This window comes from Melanerpes formicivorus, unplaced genomic scaffold (assembly GCF_026170545.1).
Source record: "Melanerpes formicivorus ecotype bairdi unplaced genomic scaffold, bMelFor1.0.p_v2 SCAF_77, whole genome shotgun sequence".
Taxonomy (NCBI): domain Eukaryota; kingdom Metazoa; phylum Chordata; class Aves; order Piciformes; family Picidae; genus Melanerpes; species Melanerpes formicivorus.
Window position 1 is genome coordinate 1507403 of NW_027142429.1, and position 24090 is coordinate 1531492.

At 56.6% G+C, this 24090-nt stretch overlaps 1 protein-coding gene across 1 annotated transcript in view; it reads right to left on the reverse strand.

Moving 5' to 3' along the window:
• The window catches only part of ZNF618 (zinc finger protein 618), an 83996-nt gene extending 83795 nt beyond the window's left edge, over positions 1-201 (reverse strand). The window contains 1 exon segment of the mRNA XM_068164196.1: positions 172-201. Coding sequence (XP_068020297.1) covers positions 172-182 — 11 coding nt within the window. The 5' untranslated portion in view covers positions 183-201.
• Between the last annotated feature and the right edge of the window lie 23889 nt (positions 202-24090).

The following is a 24090-nucleotide window of genomic DNA, read 5'->3' on the forward strand; positions in this document are numbered from 1 at the left end:
CAAATTCCCTGCAGCCCTTATTAGGAAGATCTTGAGGATGGTTTGAGGAGGAAAGTTTAACCAAACAGAAGAAGGAAAACAAAACAACAGCAACACAAAATGAGAAGATTTGGCTTCCCCAGCAGGCAAACAAACAGGGGCTGCTTGCCAACAGCTGAAGAATGCACTCACATCAAAACCATGCAACAAATGATGCAGGTTGAAAGCTGAGTCTCAGCTGCTAATAGACTCACTGCCAGCCCCTGGAAATCTGCAAGCCTGGAAATGTCAACAGAGACAAAAGAAATTCAGGGCAAAACAAAGGCAACAGATGAAGGATTCCTCTGTGCCACTGAGAGAGCTCTGTGCTGCTTGCCCAGGAAATCTCTCAGGGGGTGAAGCCCTGCTGCAAGTGGCCCTAGGTGCCCTGGAGGGGCCAGGAGGAGCCTCTGCTGAACCTTGGCCCTGAGCTGCCAGGGGCTGTGTGGCAGAGCACAGCCAGGAGCTGAAACTCAGAATGTGAGGTTGGAAGGGACCCCAAGGATCAGCTGGACCCACCCTGCTAGGTAAGAGTGGAGTTCAGTCACAGAATGGCTTGGGTTGGAAGGGACCTTCAGGATCATCCAGCTCCAAGCCCCTGCCATGGGCAGGGACAACTCCCCCCAGCCCAGCTTGCTCAAGGCCTCAGCCAGCCTGGCCCTGAACACCTCCAGGCAGGAGGCAGCCACAGCCTCCCTGGGCAGCCTGTGCCAGAGTCTCCCCAGCCTCACTCTCAACAATTTCTTCCTCCTCTCCACTCTCAGTCTCCCCTCTCCCAGCTCAAAGCCATTGTTCCTCATCCTGGCACTCCCAGCCCTTGGCCAGAGTCCCTCCCCAGCTCTCCTGGAGCCCTTCAGGTCCTGGAAGGCTGCTCTGAGGTCTGCCTGGAGCCTTCTCTTCTCCAGGCTGCACAGCCCCAGCTCTCCCAGCCTGGCCCCACAGGGGAGGTTCTGCAGCCTCTGCTCATCCCTGTGGCCTCCTCTGAAGCCCCTCCAGCATCTCCAGGTCCCTCTTATGCTGAGTTGAAATGAGCTGGCCCAGAACTCAGCCAAGCTGAGCCTTCAGAGTGCCCAGTGTGGGGGACTCCACTGCTTCCCCTGGGAGATGATTCCAGTCTCTGTTCTCATGAGGAAACATTTTCTCCTGGAGTCTTAAGAAAATGTCTGAATGGGTTCAAATGAGCAATGGGAACAGATGGACAGAAGACAGGACAGGACCTGGGGCCCAGCTGGACAACAATACCAATTCATACATTCATAGAATGGTTTGGAAGGGAGCTTAGAGGTTATCCAGCTCCAAGCCCCTGCCATGGGCAGGGACCCCTCCCCCCAGCCCAGCTTGCTCAAGGCCTCATCCAGCCTGGCCTTCAGCACCTCCAGGGAGGGGGCAGCCACCATGTGGTGGTAGAGGTCCTGCTGCTGACACAGACACTTCACAGGAACAAGCCATGAGGCTCTGTGCCAGCAGCAGAACAACCCCAGGCTGGCCAGCAGAGTGGAGATGAGGTGACCCAAGGAAAGCAATGTCCTGGTAACTCTGCTCTGCTGAAGGCATTGTGGAGTCTCCTTCTCTGGAGACTGCCAAGGCCTGTGTGGATGTGCTCTGTGTGAGCTGCCCTGGGTACCCTGCTGTGGCAGGGGGTTGGGCTGGATGATCTCTGCAGGTCCCACCCAACCCCTCCTCAGGGTTTCTCAGCCCCCCATGGGGACATTTCTCCACTTCACACCATCTGAAGCCCTCTGAGGCTCTGGGGTTTGCCAGGCTGGTGTGGATGACACAGAGAACATGCAGGTCCCATGGGAGCTGGGATGTGTCTCAGGTGCTGCTGTCTCTTTGTTGCCCTTTTGTGTTTCAAGGAAAGCTGCCTGGGCTCCCCACAGCTCCTGCACTGCTCACAGTGCAGAACTCAGCTTCAGCTTGGCCAGAGGGCACTTGGGTTGGTGATTTTTGGGGGGGAGGTTGTGCTGGTTTGCTTCTTTTTGAGGGTGGCTGGGGAGAAGCCTTCAGAGAGCACCACACTTGTGAGGGTCCTCACCTAATCATCAAGAGTTTTCTCTCCTTCTGATGCAGGATGAATCCCCTCGTGCTCTGGCACTGAGACCCCCCCAGGCCTCTGGGAAACAACTTCAACAATTTCACTTCTTGGAAGCGCTCAGCCCTTGGCCTCTGCCTCCACAGGGTGTGGAGCCCTCTGCCACGTTTGCAGCTTGTTTCCAGCTCTCAGAGGTTGTCCTGCCACAAAGGAAAGGAATGGGCAGGTGGGAGAGGAGCCTGCAGAAGAGCTGGTGCCAAGCCAGGGCAGACCAAACCTTGGGTTACAGGGGCTGCCAGGGAGGACAGAGCAGGCAGTGTGGGGAGGAGAGGGAAAGATGCCACAGGTGAGGCTGGAGGAGGGTGAACTGAGAAGGAGCAAAATAGCTGCAAGCAGCTCTCCATCCTTCTCCCCCAGCCAGTTAGTCACAACTTCATAGGATCACACAATGGTTTGGCTTGGGAGGGACCTTCAAAATCACTCAGTTCCAACCCCCTGCCCTGGGCAGGGACCCCTCCCACCAGCCCAGGCTGCTCAAGGCCTCATCCAGCCTGGCCTTCAACACCTCCAGGTGTGGATCCTCAACAGCTTCTCTAGACTGCCTGTTCCAGTGCCTCACCACCCTCCTGGGGGAGAACTGCTTCCTGCTAGTGGCCAATCTAAATCCAGCTTCTTCCAGGGTGAATCCATTGCCCCTGTCCTGTCACTACCTCTCTTTGTAGTAAGTCCCTCCCCAGCTCTCCTCAGCTCATTTCAAATACTGGAAGGGCACAAGAAGGGCTTCCTAGAGCCTTCTCTTCTCCAGGCTGAACAACTCTCTCAGCCTGTGCTCTAAGGCAGAGGCTGACAGGACCAGGCCAGGCAAGCACTGCAGCTTGCTGTGCTCCAGCAGGGAAACCTGCACCTGCTCAGAGCTGGGAGACTTCCATGGCCCAGTCTAAAGAACCCACTGGGAGCAGTGCTCTGCCTCCAGCCCAGCCCTGCACAGCCCTTCTGCTGCACCTCCATCTCCTAGAGACCTCCCACCCTCTCCAGGACCTCTGCCACAGTGCTGCAGCAAAGATGGGACAGCAAAGTGCCCTCATGGCCAAGAACACCAGAGGTGTCCTGGGCAGGAGCAACAGCATGCAGCAGTACAGGGGCAGAGCAGCTCTGTGGGGCAGGGCCTGGGAGGCTGGGGGTCAGTAAGCTGACAGGAAATTATCCATGGGCAGCAAAGTGCAAGGAAGGCCAAGGGGCTCCTGGGCTGCATTGAGTGTGGCCAGCAGGTCAAGGGAGCCTCTCCTCCCCCTCTGCTTTGTCCTGGTGAGACCACAGCTGAGTGTTGTGTGCAGTTCTGGGCTCCCCAGCTCAAGAGGGACAGGGATCTGCTGGAGAGAGTCCAATGGAGGCTATGAGGATGAGAGAGGTCACTGTGATGAGGAGAGCCCTGGGGCTGTTTAGTCTGGAGAAGAGCAGCCTGGGAGGAGATCTCATTGATGTTTAAAACATGTGAGGGGTGGGTGTCAGGATGGGGCCAGGCTCTTTGCAGTGGTGCCCTGTGACAGGACAAAGGGCAATGGATACAAACTGCAACCCAGGAGGTTCCACCTCAACTTGAGGAGAAACTCCTTTGGTGTGAGGCTGCTGGAGGCCTGGAGCTGGCTGCCCAGAGAGGTTGTGGAGTCTCCTGCTCTGGAGACATTCACAACCCACCTGGGTGCATTGCTGTGTGCCCTGCCCTGGCAGTGGCTTGGCCTCATTGATCTCCAGAGGTCCCTTCCATCCCCTCCCATTCTGTGAGTCCAGGATAGAAGAGTAGAGTAGAGTAGAGTAGAGTAGAGTAGAGTAGAGTAGAGTAGAGTAGAGTAGAGTAGAGTAGAGTAGAGTAGAGTAGAGTAAAGTAGAACGGAATAGAATAGAATGGAATGGAATGGAATAGAATAGAATAGAATAGAATAGAATGGAATGGAATGGAATGGAATGGAATGGAATGGAATGGAATGGAATGGAATGGAATGGAATGGAATGGAATAGACCAGACCAGGTTGGAAGAGACCTTCAAGACCATCAAGTCCAACCTATCATCCAACACCACCTAATGAACTAGCCCATGGCACCAAAGCACCCTATCAAGTCTCCTCCTGAACACCTCCAGGGATGGGGACTCCACCACCTCCCTAGGCAGCACATTCCCATGGCCAATCTCTCTCTCAGTGAAGAACTTCCTCCTCACCTCCAACCTAAACCTCCCCTGGCACAGCTTGAGACTGTGTCCTCTTGTTCTGGTTCTTGTTCTGGTGCTGGCTGCCTGGGAGAAGAGAGCAACCTCTGCCTGTTTACAACCTCCCTTGAGGCCTGCAGGGTGCCCTCAGAGAAGCTCCCAGGAGGGGCTGGGGGCTGTCCCCGCTGCGGAGCAGCTCCATCTGTGCCGCGGGCGGCCGCCCGGCTGTGCCAGCCGCGCCGCAGCCGGGGCTCAGCCTGCAGCTGGCTGGCTGCCCCGCGCCGGCAGATGCAGCTCCTCCACCAGGGGCTCATTTATTCAGCAGGAGTCTCGCACAGAAAGTGTGGTTAAGTCTGAAAACAAATCTAATGCCTGTCAAGTAAAGAGCCAGCAGAGGCCTGGGAAGTGCAGCTCCTCCTGCCTCCACCAGCCAGCACACGGGCACCAGCACACGGGCACCGGGGCCCTGCCCGGCACGGGGCTGCGGCGGCAGGAGCTGGGCAGCAGGAGAAGCTCACGCTGCCTCTCACACAGAGTTGCACTTTTGGAGGCTCAGTCAGCTCTTGTCAGGACCCTGAGACCACCAGCTGAAGGCTGCCATTCATTACTGGCAAGGAGATCCTCCTGCAACGGCCCGCTGGAGACTCCCAGCCACTCAGGACAAGGGGCACTGGGGACAAGCTGGAGCAGAGGAGGTGCCACAGGAGTAGAAGGAAAAAACCTCCTCACTGTGGGGGTCCTGGAGCCCTGGAGCAGACTGCCCATGGAGGTTGTGGAGTCTCCTCCCCTGGAGACATTCCAAAGCCTCCTGGATGTGTTCCTGTGTGAGCTGCCCCGGGCAGAGGGGTTGGACTGGATGATTCAGTCATTCTCTGAGGTCTGCAGCTAGCAGCACTGTTCCCACACTGCCCTCTGCTCCACCACACAGCCTCCCACCAGTGAGTGACACCACACCTGATCCCCCATGTGCAGCCTCAGAAGCTTCTAGAACCTTTCCTGCAGACAGCAGCAGGGTGACTGATCCCTCTGCTCTCTGCAGGGCTCTGTTCTGCTCAGACATCACCTGCAGGGCTGTGTCCAGCTCTGAGGTCCCAACACAAGGAGGACCTGGAGCTGCTGGAGAGGGGCCAGAGGAGGCCACAGAGATGATCAGAGGCTGCAGAACCTCCCCTTTGGGGACAGGCTGGGAGAGGTGGGGCTGTGCAGCCTGGAGAAGAGAAGGCTCCAGGCAGACCTCAGAGCAGCCTTGCAGTACCTGAAGGGCTTCAGGAGAGCTGGGGAGGGACTCTGGCCAAGGGCTGGGAGTGCCAGGATGAGGAACAATGGCTTTGAGCTGGGAGAGAGGAGACTGAGAGTGGAGATGAGGAAGAAATTGTTGAGAGTGAGGCTGGGGAGACTCTGGCACAGGCTGCCCAGGGAGGCTGTGGCTGCCTCCTGCCTGGAGGTGTTCAGGGCCAGGCTGGATGAGGCCTTGGGCAAGCTGGGCTGGGGGGAGGTGTCCCTGCCCATGGCAGGGGGCTGGAGCTGGATAATCCTTGAGATCCCTTCCAGCCCAACCCATTCTAGGGGTCTATGAATGCCCAGCCCAGGTCACCACCTGATGCCATCTTGCAGCTGAGCTGCGTCTCAGCCCCCTTCGAGCTCCTGACGGCTGGCAACGTGCTCCAGCAGCGAGCTGCCCATCATGCAGCACAGCATTCTGCTTTTATTGGCTTTTAATTTGCTGCCTTTTAATTTTGTTGACTGTCTCTTTTTTTCCCCTGCAGCAGGAAGAAAGCAGCCTCTGATCTACCTTTTCTGGAGTGCTCAAAAACACGCACAGCTTTGTCAGGTTGTCTCTTGGATGTCATCTCCTCCGAGGCAGGCAGCTTCCCTTCCCTTCCCTTCCAGCTCCCTCCCTCAAGTGGAGGGGCTTTATCTTCTGATCATTCCCTTCACTTCTTAACATTTCCCCAGAAGAAGCACACAGAGAGGAGCAGGAGCCCCACCCAGGTGGGTAAGGTAGGAGAACACTGAGGGCTCTCTGCCATCACCTACTCTTCAGCTGCCAACAGCTGCGGGAGCCAAGCTGTGCTGCTCTGAAGGCCAACCAGAGCTGGGGGTGCTGAGATCACAACAACCTTCTACCTTCAGAGCTTGAAAGAGAACAAACTCAATGATCAACTCAATACAGGGAGACCTCAGAGCAGCCTTTCGGTACCTGAAGGGCTCCAGGAGAGCTGGGGAGGGACTCTGGCCAAGGGCTGGGAGTGCCAGGATGAGGAACAATGGCTTTGAGCTGGGAGAGGAGAGACTGAGACTAGAGATGAGGAAGAAATTGTTGAGAGTGAGGCTGGGGAGACTCTGGCACAGGCTGCCCAGGGAGGCTGTGGCTGCCTCTTGCCTGGAGGTGTTGAAGGCCAGGCTGGATGAGGCCTTGAGCAAGCTGGGCTGGGGGGAGGTGTCCCTGCCCATGGCAGGGGCTTGGCACTGGATGATCTTGAAGGTCCCTTCCAACCCAACCATTCCCTGACAACAACATAAGGTTTGAACACAGATGATCCTGAAGGTCCCTCCCAACCCATCCTGTGATGATTCAATAAAGAAACAGCAACAGGATCAACCCAACATTGGTCACCAGGCTAAAGTCAAACACATGATAGTGGAAGGCCCAGCAGGAGGCTGCAGTTGTCCTCTCAACCTTCTTTTGCTTTTATTTTGTCCTGACAAAAATTAGTCATTGAAAGCTTCCTTGCTACTCACAACCAGTGAGACTTTCAAGTACCAACAGCTCTGAGAAACATCTGCCAGCCACTAACCAAGGAACCACAGAATGGTTTGGCTTCAAGAACACAGGATCACAGGATGCCAGGAGATGGAAGGGACCCAAAGAGATCATTGAGTCCAACCCCCTGCCAGAGCAGGACCACAGAACCTAACTCAGATCACACAGGAACACATCCAGAGAAGGAGACTCCACAACCTCTCTGGGCAGCCTGCTCCAGGGCTCTGGGACCCTCACAGGGAAGAAGTTCCCCCTTGTGTTGAGGTAGAACCTCCTGTGTTGCAGCTTACATCCATTGCTCCTTGTCCTGTCACAGGGAGCAAGTGAGCAGAGCCTGTCCCTGTCCCCTCCCTCCTGACCCCCAGCCCTCAGATATCGATAAACATTGATCAGATCCCTCTCAGTCTTCTCCTCTCCAGACTAAACACTCCCAGGTCCCTCAGCCTCTCCTCACCAGGCAGTGCTGCAGTCCCCTAATCATCCTGGTAGCCCTCTGCTGGACCCTGTCCAGCAGACCCCTGTCCCTCATGAGGTGGGGAGCCCAAAACGCTGTCTGTCCGTGGAGCCTGCACTGCTCTGCAAACCAGGCTGCAGGACCTCAGCCCTGCTGCTGAGCTGCAGATCTGCAGCCTGAAGTGATGAGCACTGCTTACTCCTTTCCTTTCCTTCTTTCTTAGAAGTGAACTAAAACCAGAGGGCTGTGGGTTTGTGACTCTCTGCATTTCCACTTGATGACCCTGCCTGATGAGATCGCTGTTGCAGGCACCTGGGTTGGTTTGGCACAGCCTCACCAAGCGAGGGCCTGGCTGAGGAGCAGCAGGCACAAACCTCAGCAGGCCGAGCACCAGGCCCTGGCCTTCTCCACACCTGCTGCTCCCTCTCAGTCTTCTCCTCTCCAGACTAAACACTCCCAGGTCCCTCAGCCTCTCCTCACCAGGCAGTGCTGCAGTCCCATAATCATCCTTGCAGCCCTCTGCTGGACCCTCTCCAGCAGACCCCTGTCCCTCTTGAGCTGGGGAGCCCAGAACTGAATGCAGTACTCAAGGTGAGGTCTCAGGAGCTCCAACTGATTCCAGCAGGCAGAGAGGGACCAAGAAGCACCTTGTGTAGTGCATCCCAGCACATCCAGCAGGGTGTGATGCCCTACAGCATCAACAGAAGCCACAGCACAGGGCAGACCCAACCTCAGCACCTCCCTCCCCTCTTTGTGTGTCAGGGCTGGCCAGGGAGCTACCATGGGCCTGGGAACCCTGCCAGGGGCACTCTGCCACCACCACACAGACTGTGGGTGGCAGCAAATGGGACACCTGGAGCAGTCATAGAGCCACAGAGCCACAGAGTGGTTTGGGTTGGAAGGGACTTTCAAGACCCCTGCCATGGGCAGGGACACCTCCCCCCAGCCCAGCTTGCTCAAGGCCTCAGCCAGCCTGGCCTGCAACACCTCCAGGCTTGGAGTCTCCACAACTCCTTGGGGCAACCTGCTCAAGTATCTCATCACCCTTTCCTCCTAATATCTTCTCTAATCCAGCTTCTTCCAGTGTGAAGCCACCACCTCTTGTCCTGTCACCCCATGCCATTACCATTGCCTCAGAAAGACATCTGGGTCACTTCCCCATCTCCAGGGTGCTTCAACTGCTCACTGAAGTCTATCATTGGGCCAAGAATTTCAGCAGCAGCAGTAGGGTTTCACCACTGCTCTAAGGCTTTCCTCAAGTTCTTTCCCCTGCATGGGACCTGCATCCATCAGAGTGGGTGCTGTGGACACCCATCAGCAGCATCAGAAGGGGCTGGGGTGGTTGGGCAGTCCCCTCCTCTCCTCCTGAGGGAATCTGCACCCAACCACTGCAGCACAGCCCAAGGCCTCCATCCAAGAACCTCATTCTGTGCTGGTCCTTGCAGCACAGAGTGGGCCAAGGGCTGGGCTGACTGGGCCACAGCACCCTGTGCAGCGTGCAGACTGCCTCTCCTCACAGCCCCCAGGGCCAGATGGAGCCTCCTCTCTTCTGTCTGGTCAGCAAAACCCAAGCTGGGTGTGTGGACACTGTGCTCTAGCAGCATCCAGTCCATCCCTGGGGTGCAGTTCCCCTCCACAGCCATCTCCAGGCTGCAGCATCCGAGCAGAGCTGCATCTGCCACCACCTCCCACCCCGCAGAGCAAAGCAGTCACCTACCTGCTGGAGGAGCTTCTCCGCCCACTGCTGTTGCTCTCCTCGGCCTAAAGGGACAAAGAACAACACAAAAAGCCTGTTTAGAGGCTAAGAAAGGCAAGATGGGCTCCAACCCTCCCTGCCAGCACGCTGCACCCACACCCCTGGGCAGCCTCCACTGGGAGCTACAGACAGGGCTGGTGCCCAGGGAGCTGGGCACTGAACCCCACGTTCAGAGGAGGCCCAGGCAGGGTTTCAGCCCTAGCCCCAGCTCAGGGCTGACTTTCTCAGCCTCCAGTTCTTTCATTGTGCTTCACCCAAGGCCCTTCCTATGCCCAAATGCCCCCTGTGACCCTCCCTGTGAGGCTGCTGGAGCAGGCTGCCCAGAGAGGTTGTGGAGTCTCCTTGTGTGGAGAGCTTCCAACCCCCCCCCCGGGCATTGTGCTCCCGGGCAAGCTGCTGTGGGTGCCCTGCTGGGGCAGGGGACTTGGAGTGGGTGAGCTCCAGAGGTCCCTGCCAGCCCTCACCATGCTGGGCTCTGCCGGGGATGGGGGGAGAGCAAGCAGGCTGAGGAAGGGCTTGGAGTGGGTGAGCTCCAGAGGTCCCTTCCAGCCCTCACCATGCTGGGCTCTGCCGGGGGGCGGGGGGGAGAGCAACCAGGCTGAGGAGGGGCTTGGAGTGGGTGAGCTCCAGAGGTCCCTGCCAGCCCTCACCATGCTGGGCTCTGCCGGGGGGCGGGGGGGAGAGCAAGCAGGCTGAGGAGGGGCTTGGAGTGGGTGAGCTCCAGAGGTCCCTTCCAGCCCTCACCATGCTGGGCTCTGCCGGGGGGTGGGGGGGAGAGCAACCAGGCTGAGGAGGGGCTTGGAGTGGGTGAGCTCCAGAGGTCCCTTCCAGCCCTCACCATGCTGGGCTCTGCCGGGGCGGGGGGGGGGAGAGCAACCAGGCTGAGGAGGGGCTTGGAGTGGGTGAGCTCCAGAGGTCCCTTCCAGCCCTCACCATGCTGGGCTCTGCCGGGGGGCGGGGGGGAGCAATCAGGCTGAGGAGGAGCTGGGCTGAGCGCCGCACTCCCGCTGAGGCAGGCGAAGGTCCTGCGCCCCTCTTCATCAGCCCCTGACCGCCCCGGGGAGCAGGCGGTGGGAAGGGGCTGAGCAGAGCAGGGAGGACCTGGGGTGTCCTCCTTCTTCACCCCCTGAGCCGCGCCCAGAGGCCTCCCCGAGGCCCCGGGGGCAGAGAGGCATCAGCTGCACTGCTGAGCGGCAGGCAGGGCTGGGCAGGGCAGGGCTGGGCTGGGGAGGGAGGGAAGGAAGAGAAACGAGGGGAGGGGAGAGGAGAGGCAGCTCCTCCGCAGCAGGATGGGGGCCAGCCAACGATTTGGAGCAAAAGAAAAAAAAAACCAAACCAACCATAAACCCTTCTTTTTTTTTTTTTTTCCCTTTTTTTAATTTAAATGCTAATGCACTGAATTAAAATTTAATAACTGAGGAAATTGAAAAGCCAGGCAGGAATATTGGAAATAAATCCAAGCAGAAACAGCTGAAATTAAAAATTCTAGGCAGTGGGAGGATGGCAGCTAAGCTCTCTTAGATGATTGCATTTTTTTTCCCCCCCCACCTCTCCCCCCTCTCTCTTTTTTTTTTTCCCTTTTTTTTCATTTTTTATTGAATATTTTCTAATATTTTTTATTTTTTTCCTCCTAAGCTGAAGGAAAGGAGAAAAAAACCAGAATTATCTCTAAAATAAAAGAAATAAAGAGGAAAGTCAAAATCCCTTCTCTCTGTGGCTGGCTGGAGGGCAGTAAATGGAGAGGGCTGTGATTTATTGCTCAATTTTTTTTTCCTCCAGGGGGGAATAAAAAAAAAAAAAGAAAATAGAGAAAAGGGCTTTGGCTTTTTTTTCTTTTTTTTTTTTTCCCATCCTTGCAGGCTGAAAAATCTTTCATAAATTTCCAGGCAGCATAAATGCTTCATTTAAAAGTTATGGAGGGTCACAGGGGGGGCAGCTCGGCAGGCTTAAAGGAATAGCGACTGCCCCACTGCAAAAATCACACACAGCACCACAGCCTCACAGGATCACAGGATCACAGGATCACCAAGGTTGGAAGAGACCTCAAAGATCATCCAGGCCAAGCTGGCACCACAGACCTCATGACTAAACCATGGCACCAAGTGCCACATCCAATCCCCTCTTCAACACCTCCAGGGATGGGGACTCCACCACCTCCCTGGGCAGCACATCCCCATGGCTAACAACTCTCTCTGGGAAGAACTTACTCCTCCCCTCCAGCCTAAACCTCCCCTGGCACAGCTTGAGACTGTGGCCTCTTGTTCTGGTGCTGGTTGCCTGGGAGAAGAGACCAACCCCCACCTGGCTACAACCTCCCTGCAGGGAGTTGGAGAGAGCAAGAAGGTCTCCCCTGAGCCTCCTCTTCTGCAGGCTAAGCAACCCCAGCTCCCTCAGCCTCTCCTCACAGGGCTGTGCTCCAGACCCCTCCCCAGCTTTCTTGCCCTTCTCTGGACACCTTCCAGCAGCTCAACCTCTTTCCTGACCTGAGGAGCCCAGAACTGGACACAGGACTCAAGGGGTGGCCTCAGCAGTGCTGAGCACAGGGCACAAGGACTTCCCTGCTCCTGCTGGCCACACTCTTCCTGATGCAGGCCAAGATGCCCTTGGCCTTCTTGGTTGCCTGGGCACACTGCTGGCTCCTGTTCAGCTGCTGTCACCCAGCACCCCCAGGTTCCTCTCTGCCTGGCTGCTCTCAGCCACTCTGACCCCAGCCTGTAGCTCTGCATGTGGCTGCCATGGCCAAAGTGCAGCACTCAGCACTTGGAGTTGTTGAATGCCAAAAATCCCAATTTCAGTTCAGGGTGGGTGTTTGGGGTTGGTTTTTTTTTCCCTTTCTGTCCTTCTTTCTTTCTCTTCCTGGTGTGAAATTTTGTTTCAAGGCATTCCCTCCAAAGCAGAAACACATCCTGGCTTCTGGAGGTTTAAGAAATCCACTGGAAGGGAAGAGGTAAGGATCTAATTACGCCCTGCTGAGACCCCACCTGCAATACTGGCCCAGTTCTGGTGCCCCAGGCACAAATCCAGGCTGGGTGCAGAGGGGGCTGAGAGCAGCCCTGGAGAAAAAGCCTTGCGGGTGCAGGGTGCTGAGCAGCTCCCCAGGAGCCAGCAGTGCCTCCTGCAGCCCTCAGGCAGCTGTGTGCTGGCTGCAGCCAGAGCAGGGTGGGCAGCAGGGCAGCAGAGGGGATTCTGCCCCTGGGCTCTGCTCTGCTCAGACCTCACCTCCAACCCTGCCTCCAGCTCTGCTGTCCCCAGCAGCAGAAGGACACAGAGCTGCTGGAGTGAGGCCAGAGGAGGCCACAAGGATGCTGCCAGGGCTGGAGCAGCTCTGCTGTGAGCACAGGCTGAGAGAGCTGGGGCTGTGCAGGCTCCAAGCGGGATCTTGGAGCAGCCTTCCAGTACCTGAAGGGCTCCTGCAGGAAGGCTGCAGAGAGACTTCTCCTGAGAGGGTCTGGAGACAGGAGAAGGAGGAATGGTTTGAAGCTGAGGGTGAGCAGGGTCAGACTGGAGCTAAGGAAGAAGCTCTTTAGAGGGAGGGTGGTGAGACTCTGGCACAGGCTGCCCAGGGAGGGGATGAGGAAGAAATTGTTGAGAGTGAGGCTGGGGAGACTCTGGCACAGGCTGCCCAGGGAGGCTGTGGCTGCCTCCTGCCTGGAGGTGTTCCAGGCCAGGCTGGATGAGACCTTTGACAACCTGGGCTGGTGGGAGGTGTCCCTGCCCATGGCAGAGGAGTTGGAATAGAGGACCTCTGAGACCCCTTCCAGCCTGAGCCCCGCTGTGATTCTATGATAATTCCTTTAGCAGAAGCTTATTCTTCTGTGCAATGTCCCTGTGAGCATTAGGTGTTTTTACACATTATTTATTATTGATTATTATTATTCTGAGCCTCTTGAGGAATTGCTCTGAAGAAGATTTTGCTCCCTGCCTGGGCTGGGGAAAGCCAGGAGGGAGGAGGAGCTGCCAAGGTAATTGCCTCTGTTAGCTCTCCAGCCTTTTGTGAGCACTGATATGTTCATTTGTTAGACAGCTGCTCAGCTCCAGAAAGGATGTCAGAGCAGCCACAATTCACAGCAATCAATCACAAATGAATGACTTCTCATCCTTATACAATGGGACCCCAAAAGAAAACCCCAACCCCCCCCACAAACCCACAACAGAGGCAAGAGAAGCCCAAACTTTATGGCTCCTGCAACTGGGAGACTGCTCAAAGCTTCAGGGAGTTTTCTGGATGATTGGATCTGGGTTAGCAAAACAAAAAGGAGCAGCAAAAAAGAGGAGAAAAGGAGCCTGGATGTGGAGCCTGAGCTGCAGCTCCCCTCTGCTCTTGCAGAGCAGGGCCAGAGGAGGCCACAGAGATGATCAGAGGGCTGGAGAGCCTCTGCTCTGGGGACAGGCTGAGAGAGTTCAGCCTGGAGAAGAGAAGGCTCCAGGGAGACCTCAGAGTTGCATTGCAGTATCTGCAGGGGACCTCCGGGCAGGCTGGGGAGGGACTGTTCAGGAGGGGCTGTGGGGATAGGCTGAGAGGCAATGGTTTGGAACTGGAGCAGGGCAGAGTTAGGTTGGATATCAAGAGGAAGTTCTGCACAGTGAGGGTGAGAGACTGGAACAGGTTGCCCAGGGAGATGGTGCAGGAGACATTCAAGCCCTGACTTGCTGACTTGCTGTGTCCCTGGGCAGCTGATCCAGCTGGAGGTGTCCCTGCTGCCTGCAGGAGGGTTGGATAAGATGCCCCTGAGGCTCCCTTCCAGCTCAATGCCATCTGTGAAAATCCTTTTGGGAAGAGGTTGTGCAGGGCTGCTGCTGCCACCATGAAGCACTCGGCTGTCCTGCTGCCACAGCACTTGGTTGTCCTGCTGCCACCACAAAGCCCTTGGCTGTCCTGCTGCCCAGTTTGATTCCTAGTCACACACAGCTGTGAGCTGCTGCACCTGCTGGGATTTCCAACCAACCAACCAGCCAACCAACCAGCCAACCAACCAACCAGCCAACCAGCCAACCAACCAACCAGCCAACCAACCAACCAGCCAACCAACCAGCCAACCAGCCAACCAACCAACCAACCAGCCAACCAACCAACCAGCCAACCAACCAGCCAACCAGCCAACCAGCCAACCAACCAACCAGCCAGCCAACCAACCAGCCAACCAACCAGCCAACCAGCCAGCCAACCAGCCAACCAGCCAACCAACCAGCCAGACAACCAGACGACCAACCAGACGACCAACCAGACAACCAACCAACCAGCCAACCAACCAGCCAGCCAACCAACCAACCAGCCAACCAACCAGCCAACCAACCAACCAGCCAACCAACCAGCCAACCAGCCAACCAGCCAGCCAACCAACCAGCCAACCAACCAGCCAACCAACCAGCCAGCCAACCAACCAACCAGCCAACCAACCAACCAGCCAACCAACCAACCAACCAGCCAACCAACCAGCCAGCCAACCAGCCAACCAACCAGCCAACCAACCAGCCAACCAACCAACCAACCAGCCAACCAACCAGCCAACCAACCAGCCAACCAACCAACCAGCCAACCAACCAACCAGCCAACCAACCAGCCAACCAACCAGCCAACCAACCAACCAGCCAACCAACCAGCCAACCAACCAACCAGCCAACCAACCAGCCAACCAGCCAACCAGCCAGCCAACCAGCCAGCCAACCAACCAGCCAGCCAACCAACCAACCAGCCAACCAACCAACCAACCAGTCAACCAACCAGCCAACCAGCCAACCAACCAGCCAACCAACCAACCAGCCAGCCAACCAGCCAACCAACCAGCCAGCCAACCAACCAGCCAGCCAACCAGCCAACCAGCCAACCAGCCAGCCAACCAGCCAACCAACCAGCCAGCCAACCAGCCAGCCAACCAACCAGCCAACCAACCAGCCAACCAACCAGCCAACCAGCCAACCAGCCAACCAGCCAACCAGCCAGCCAACCAGCCAACCAACCAGCCAACCAGCCAACCAACCAGCCAACCAGCCAACCAGCCAACCAGCCAACCAACCAGCCAACCAACCAGCCAACCAACCAGACAACCAACCAACCAGCCAACCAACCAGCCAACCAACCAGCCAACCAACCAGCCAGCCAACCAGACAACCAACCAGACAACCAACCAGCCAACCAACCAGCCAGCCAACCAACCAGCCAGCCAACCAGACAACCAACCAGCCAACCAACCAGCCAACCAACCAGCCAACCAACCAGCCAGCCAGCCAACCAACCAGCCAACCAGCCAACCAGCCAACCAGCCAACCAACCAGCCAACCAGCCAGCCAACCAGCCAACCAACCAGCCAACCAACCAGCCAACCAACCAGACAACCAACCAGACAACCAACCAACCAGCCAACCAACCAGCCAGCCAACCAACCAGCCAGCCAACCAGACAACCAACCAGCCAACCAACCAGCCAACCAGCCCAGCTGCTCATTCATGGTCCTGAGTGTTCTCCACCCCTTGCCCCTTCCCACAGCTGCATTCCTTCCTTCCCTTCCCCATTCTGGGTCACTCTCCTGCCTGATTTCCCCTTTCTGCCTTCAGTTTTGCTTTCTGACCTCCTTCCGTGAGCAGTTCCTGAACTCTTCTGTCTAAGAACGCAGCCTGGCCCAAAGGCCAAGACATGCAGGAGGAGCAGGCCAAAGGAGGTGTCAGAGCATGACCTCCCCAGGGTTAGGGAGCTGCCTCATTTCACAAGAAGAAAGGGACTGTAAGAGCTCAGAGCTCTCAGCCTGGATGGCTTCACACCAGCCAAGATGCTTTTGGGGAAGAGCCATCTCTGCTGGGCAAACTCCAAACCACCTATGGCCATGGGCAGGACAGTTGGGTCTGGGCTGCCTCAAGGCCAAGGCTGCCTCCTTAGTTTGGATCAGACCTCAACAGCAAGCTGAGCCTGAAGGAAATCAGTTCTGGCTGTCCTGAAGGCTTCTGGATGCTCATCCTCACCTGGGGTGCCACCAGAGGACAGCTTCACACACTGCTCCCCTTCCCAAGCATGCAGTTAACAGCCAAAGGCCCTGTGCCACCAATTTGTCTTGGTCCCAGACCCTTCAGGAACAGCTCTGTTGGGCTGAGCACCTGTGCAGGGCCAAGCATGGCCAACCCCAGCCTCTCCCAAGGCTGCAAGGAGGTTAGCAGAGCTGAGTGGCTTCTGCACCACCCAGGAGCAGGGCATGTCCAGCCAAAGCACAGGAGGATGACTTCCTCCCATCACACACAGCACGTGGAAGTGCTCACAGAGCAGTGCCATGATGCTCCCCTCACACTGGCACAATGAACACCATGGCCCAGCAATGTCTAAGCTGACCTGTGTGAGTCCCTCAGCAGGCAGGGCCACCACAGGACGATGCTCACAACCCAACAGAATGGGCTGGCTTGGAAAAGACCTTCAGGATCATCCAGCACCAGCCCCCTGCCATGGGCAGGGACACCTTCCACCAGCCCAGCTTGCTCAAGGCCTCATCCAGCCTGGCCTTCAACACCTCCAGGCAGGAGGCAGCCACAGCCTCCCTGGGCAGCCTGTGCCAGAGTCTCCCCAGCCTCACTCTCAACAATTCCTTCCTCCTCTCCACTCTCAGTCTCTCCTCTCCCAGCTCAAAGCCATTGTTCCTTATCCTGGCACTCCCAGCCCTTATCTGAAGACCCTCCCCAGCTCTCTTGGAGCCCCTTCAGGTACTGGAAGGCTGCTCTAAGTTCTCCTCAGACACATCACATCCCAAAGCAAATCTCAGAAAGAACCTTGACACCCAAGTCTCACAGGCTGGAGTTGGTGGATGTGTCTTTGGTGCAGAGCTCAGTGCCAGCCCCCATTGTGCTGCCCAAAGAACCCATCACACCTTGGGCAACTTCCACCTCTAGAGTGGAACATCTCCCTGTGAGCACAGCCTGAGGGAGCTGGGGCTTGGAGCTTGGAGCAGAGCAGCCTGAGGGCTGCCCTCAGTGCTGGGGATAAAGATGTGCAGGGCTGGAGCCAGGCTCTGCTCAGGGATGGCCAAGCACAGCACAAGGGGCACTGGGGGCAGCTGGAGCAGAGGAGGTGCCATGGGAACAGAAGGGGAAACTCTGTCACTGTGAGGGTGACAGAGCCCTGGAGCAGGCTGCTCAGAGAGGCTGTGGAGTGTCCAAAACCTGCCTGGATGTGTCCTGTGTGACCTGCCCTGGGTGAGTCTGCTCTGGCAGGGAGATTTCAACTAGGTGATCGCCAAGGTCCCTGCCAACATAAACCATTCTGTGATTGCATGAATCTACGAATCACAGAGTGGTAGTTGTTGGAAGTGACCACTGGAGATCACTGAGTCCAGCCCCCACACCCAGAGAGGGTCACCTTGAGAGGGTCACACAGGAACCCATCCAGGCAGGTTTCGGACACTCCACAGCCTCTCTGGGCAGCCTGCTCCAGGGCTCCACCATCCTTATATTAAAGAAGTTCTTCCTCATGTTCAGACAGAACTTCTTATGGTCAAGTTTATCCCCTTGGTCCCTTGTCCTGTCATTGGCACCACTGAACAAAGCCTGGCCCCATGCTTTTGACCCCCACCCTTGAAGTACTGACCAGCATTGCTGAGATGCCCCCCTCAGCCTCCTCTTACCCAGACTAAAACCCCCCAATTCTCTCAGTCCCTGCTCATCAAAGAGATCACAGAATCATAGAATCAAGCAGGTTGGAAAAGACCTCAGAGATCATCAAGTCCAACTTATGACCTAATACCCAACACCTGCTGACAACTAAACCATGGCTCCAAGTGCCACATCCAAGCCTTTCATGAACACCTCCAGGGGTGGAGACTCCACCACCTCCCTGGGCAGCACATTCCAGTGGCCAACTACTCTTTAGCATCCAGCCTAAACCTCCCCTGGCACAGCTTGAGACTATGTCCTCTTGTTCTGGTGCTGGGTGCCTGGGAGAAGAGACCAACCCCCACCTGGCTACAGCCTCCCTTCAGGGAGTTGAAGAGAGCAAGAAGGTCTCCCCTGAGCCTCCTCTCCTTCTGTTGCAGTGCCCTGAGCATCTCTGCAGCCCACCCCTCACTTTATTGAGGAATTATCTCAGTGACTTCTGCATTTAAAGGCAGCAGAGCAGCAGCAGAGCAGCAGCAGAGCAGGAGCAGCGCAGCAGCAGCAGCAGCAGCAGCGCAGGAGCAGCAGCAGCAGCAGCAGCAGCGCAGGAGGAGCAGCAGCAGCAGCAGCAGCAGCAGCAGCAACAGCAGCAGCAGCGCTGCACCCTGCCGGCAGTCAGCCGCTGGGTAATTAGTCCCCGAGTCTGGCACCTCCCATCATTTACAATGCAAAAGCTGAGGCCCTAAAGCTGCTTCCCTGCAGGCTGGGGCCGCTGAAGGCAGGTTGGCTAAGCTGAGCCTGAGCTCTACCAGGCAGAGGCAGGCGAGCGGGGGGCGGCTGCCGGCCATATGCTGCGCGCCTCCAGCTGGAAGCAGAAACTCACTCATGAGATAAATAGCAGCCAAAAAGTCCCTCAGCCAACATCTCCCAAGTGTCAAAAAGGAGGAACCCCAGCAGATGGAGAACTGACCTGAGAAATCCATGCTTATGGAAAGGGCTCTGCGAGATGGGGAAAGCCCCCAGCCTGTGAGCAGTGGCTGCAGGGTGCACACAGGAAGCAAGAGAAAGCATCCCGGGGGCGACCGAGCCCTGGGAAGGGGCTGCAGTGCCTGCCTGGCTGCTCCCTCACATCACAGCAGCAGCAGGGAGGTCATTCTGCCCCTGTACACTGCACTGGTTAGGCTGCACCTCAAATCCTGTGTCCAGTTCTGGGCTCATCAGGTTAGGAAAGATGTTGAGATGCTGGAAGGTGTCCAGAGAAGGGCAAGAAAGCTGGGGAGGGGTCTGGAGCACAGCCCTGTGAGGAGAGGCTGAGGGAGCTGGGGTTGCTTAGCCTGGAGAAGAAGAGGCTCAGGGGAGACCTTCTTGCTCTCTCCAACTCCCTGCAGGGAGGTTGTAGCCAGGTGGGGGTTGGTCTCTTCTCCCAGGCAGCCAGCCCCAGAACAAGAGGACACAGTCTCAAGCTGTGCCAGGGGAGGTTTAGGCTGGAGGTGAGGAGAAAGTTCTTCCCAGAGAGAGTTGTTAGCCACTGGAATGTGCTGCCTGGGGAGGTGGTGGAGTCCCCATCCCTGAAGGTGTTCCAGAGGGGATTGGATGTGGCACTTGGTGCCATGGTTTAGTCATGAGGTCTGTGGTGCCAGCTTGGACTTGATGATCTCTGAGGTCTCTTCCAACCTTGGTGATACTGTGAGACTGTGACACCCCCAAGGCCTTCTCCCCCAGGTTGCTCTCAGCCACTCCCCACCCAGCCTGGATCTGTGCTTGGGATTGCCCTGCCCCAGGTGCAGGACCTTGCCCTTGGCCTTGTTGAACTCCAGGAGGTTGCCTCGGGCCAACCTGCTCAGTCTCTCACTGCATTCACTCCTCACCTGCTGTTTACTCTCTTCCTGGTTTATTAACTCAAACTCATGACCTGGGAGTGATGCAGGCACCCACCCCAGCCCCAGCTGCCTCCTGAACTCCAAATTACAAACTGCTGAAAACTCTCAGACTCCAAAGGTTGAATTCCCCCTGGAAAAGGCTCACTCTGGGTTCTGCTGCCCAGGAGTGGAGCATTGGGACAGTGAAAAACCCTCTGAAGAAGCCACCTGGAGCCCTTCCCCGCTGCCCTGGAAGGTCCCAGGCTGTGTCACCAGCCCCTGGCTTTGGCTCCTGCTCCATCAGCTGCTCCCAGACGAGTTTCAGGGCTGTGAGCAGCGGCCATGGGGTCAGGGGAATATTCAGAGGAGGAATTTTATGAACTTGCTGAAAGTGCTGGCAGAATCTGTGCCTGGAATTTCAATTCTCCTCCCCTGGCAGCTCAGGGAAAATCAAGTGGCAGAAGCAGGCAGAAGAAAGGCAACAGTCAACAAACTCAACCTGCAACTACAAATGTGCTGAAAACTCAGATTCATTAAGTGGGTTGGGCTGGAAGGGACCTCAAAGCTCATCCAGCTCCAAGCCCCTGCCATGGGCAGGGACACCTCCCACCAGCACAGGGTGCTCAAGGCCTCATCCAGCCTGGTCCTGAGCACCTCCAGGCAGGAGGCAGCCACAGCCTCCCTGGGCAGCCTGTGCCAGAGTCTCCCCAGCCTCACTCTCAACAGATGAACAGATGAAGGATTCCTCTGTGCCACTGAGAGAGCTCTGTGCTGCTTGCCCAGGAAATCTCTCAGGGGGTGAAACCCTGCTGCAAGTGGCCCTAGGTGCCCTGGAGGGGCCAGGAGGAGCCTCTGCTGAACCTTGGCCCTGAGCTGCCAGGGGCTGTGTGACAGAGCACAGCCAGGAGCTGAAACTCAGAATGTGAAGTTGGAAGGGACCCCAAGGATCAGCTGGGCCCACCCTGCTAGGTAAGAGTGGAGTTCAGTCACAGAATGGATTGGGTTGGAAGGGACCTTCAGGATCATCCAGCTCCAAGACCCTGCCCTGGGCAGGGACAGCTCCCCCCAGCCCAGCTTGCTCAAGGCCTCATCCAGCCTGGCCTGAAACACCTCCAGGCAGGAGGCAGCCACAGCCTCCCTGGGCAGCCTGTGCCAGAGTCTCCCCAGCCTCACTCTAAAGAGTTTCTTCCCCATCTCCACTCTCAGTCTCCCCTCTCCCAGCTCAAAGCCATTGTTCCCCATCCTGGCACTCCCAGCCCTTGGCCAGAGTCCCTCCCCAGCTCTCCTGGAGCCCTTCAGGTACTGGAAAGCTGCTCTGAGGTCTGCCTGGAGCCTTCTCTTCTCCAGGCTGCACAGCCCCAACTCTCCCAGCCTGGCCCCACAGGGGAGGGTCTGCAGCCTGTGCTCATCTCTGTGGCCTCCTCACTTCAAACCTTTGTAGGAAGTCCCTCTGCAGCTTGCTTGTGGCTCCCTTCAGCCACCACCACCCTGACAAACCTTTCCTTCTTCTCCTTTCCCCTCACAGTCATGAAATGAAAATGCTGAATTAAATCAATGCTGGATTTAAAGAGCTACTCCTTGATTATAAGCAACCCAAAAGTAATCACAAGGTTATTTCCACCCCCCTCCCACCTCCTGGTGCTCAGCACTCTCCTTCCTGCCTGCTTTAGCAAGCAAAACCAATCAGAGAGGGTGAGGAGGAGCAGAGGCAAGGCTGATTGTGCCTGCACTCTGCTGTTATAGAAGCTGGGAAATAAGAGTGACCAGGGCAAACCAAACAGCATCATCTGCATGCAGCCACTGTGCACAGCTGGGCTGAGCCTCCCCAGCTCAAAGGAACAGCTGGAAAAGACTAAATGCCAACGGAATGAAAGCTTTGGGGGGGGAAGGAGGAGGGGATTATTGTCTTTTACTTGTGAGAGGGGGGAAAAAGCCCAAAAGAGGGAGAAGGAGGCACTTCAGGGCCCTCCCTCCTTCCCCTTCTCTCCAGGCTTCTCATTTCACAGGGAATCAGGTTTGCAAACAAACAAACAAACAAACAAAGAATTCCCTGTCCAGGCAGCCCTCCAGGCTGATGAAACAAACAGGAGTGACAGGCCAGGAGTGCACAGGGGAGGAACAGTTAGAACAGACAGGGAATCCCCCACGGCTGAGCACAGAGCCCATTCTGCCCAGGGGCTGGGCAGCAGGCACAGCTCCTGGCTCTGCCTGGGCTGCTCTCTTTGAAATGCTGTGAGAGCTTCCCAAGCCATGGAATACTCCAGCAAGGAGCACCAGGAGCCTTCCACCTGCAGAGGTCCAGCCCTTCCCCACTGCAGGTCACAGAATGCAGCATGGAAAGGGCTGGAAGGGAGCTCTGGAGCTCACCCAGTCCAGCCCCCTGCTCCAGCAGGGCACCCACAGCAGCCTGCCCAGGAGAACAATGCCCAGGGGGGGTTGGAAGCTCTCCAGAGAAGGAGACTCCACAACCTCTCTGGGCAGCCTGCTCCAGGCCTCCAGCAGCCTCACACCAAACAACTTTCTCCTCCTCTTCAGGTGGAACTTCCTGGGCTCCACTTTGTGCCCACTGCCCCTTGTGCTGTCCCTGGGCACCACTGAGCAGAGTCTGGCCCCAGCCTCTTGCCCCCCATGGACCTTTGTCTCTTGCTGAGCATTGCTCAGCTCCCCTCTGGGGCTGCTCTTCCCCAGGCTCTCAGCCCCAAATGTTTGGATTTTACCATCACAGAATTTTAGCAACCCAGAGCCACCACAGAGTGCCAGGGGCTGGCAGAGACCTCCAGAGCTCATCCAGTCCAACCCCCCTGCCAGAGCAGGGGCACCCAGGGCAGGGCACACAGGAACACAGCCAGGTGGGGTTTGAATCTCTGCACAGAAGCAGACTCCACAACCTCTCTGGGCAGCCTGCTCCAGGCCTCCAGCAGCCTCACACCAAAGATGTTCTTCTCCCTATTCAGATGGAATCTGCTGGGTTCCAGTTTGTTTCTGCTGCCTCTTCTGAGCACATCCCTCCTGTGCTGGGCATTTATCAATCCCAGGATAGACTCAGGCAGCAAATTCCTATCTAGAATTCAAACATACCCAATGTGCTCACAGGGCAGTGAGAAGGTGTCAGGAACAGGACCATGAGGAGGTGCTGTGCTGGTCAAGAGTCCCCTGCCAGGCTGGTATCCATGATCCCTTCCTGGGGTTAGTGTGGAAGGCTGATCATGTGCAGAATGCCCAGTTTATCCTTACAAATCCAATCCCTTGTGGCACTCAGAGAAGGGCTGAGGCTGAAGTTCTGCTGTCCCCAGCAGCAGAAGGACACAGAGCTGCTGGAGTGAGGCCAGAGGAGGCCACAAGGATGCTGCCAGGGCTGGAGCAGCTCTGCTGGGAGCACAGGCTGAGGGAGCTGGGGCTGTGCAGCCTGCAGAGGAGAAGGCTCCAGGGGCACCTCAGAGCTGCTGCCAGGAGCTGAAGGGATCCTGCAGGAAGGCTGCAGAGAGACTTCTCCTGAGGGGGTTTGGAGCCAGGCCAAGGGGGAATGGTTTGGAGCTGAGGAAGAAGTTCTTCAGTGTGAGGGTGGAGAAACTCTGGCACAGGCTGCCCAGGGAGGCTGTGGCTGCCTCCTGCCTGGGGGTGTTGAAGGCCAGGCTGGATGAGGCCTTGAGCCAGCTGGGCTGGTGGGAGGTGTCCCTGGGCCTGGCAGGGAGGTTGAAACAGGTGATTTCTGAGGTCCCTTCCAACCTGAGCCATGCTGTGATGTTATGAAGCTAAACAAAGCTCAGCCATTGGGAGGTTAAGTACAGGACAGCAGCACCTCTGCCAGCTTTGGCTGTTTTAATGGGGTGAAGGGGTGGGAGTGGAGTTTCACTTGGGAAAGGGAGGGCAGGGAAAAAAAAACACCAAAAAAAACCCTCAAACCACCTCAATTCCAAAGTCAGGATGGGGGAAGGCACCGAGCTGGCTCAGATTGGCACACTTAAACAAAGGGCAGACATCACAGGGGGACATTCAGAAGGAGTTTAGCCTGCCTGGCTCCTCCAGCAACAAGCCAACACAAAACTGAGCAACAAAACACACACAGAAGGAAACTGCAACAACAACAAAAGGAAAAGGCAAGGGAAAAATGAAAATGAGGAAAAACAAATAAAATAGAAAGAAAAAACCAAAAGAAGGCAGGAGGCAAATGAAGGAAGGTGGAGAACAAAAGCAGGCCTCAAGTAGAACACTTCCAAACTCTGCCTGCAAAACGATTCCCATCAGGCAACCACAGAGCCTATAAATATCACCAGATCGACTCCCAGAGCAGAAATAAATCAATGAGGAAGCAAACAGAGCTCCAAGAGTGAAAAAAAGAGAAAGCCACCAATGGAATCTGCATGAAAAAGGACCAAAAGTCCCCAACAGCCCAACTGCTGCCCACAGGGGCTGGGGGCAAGGGGCTGACGGCATCCTGA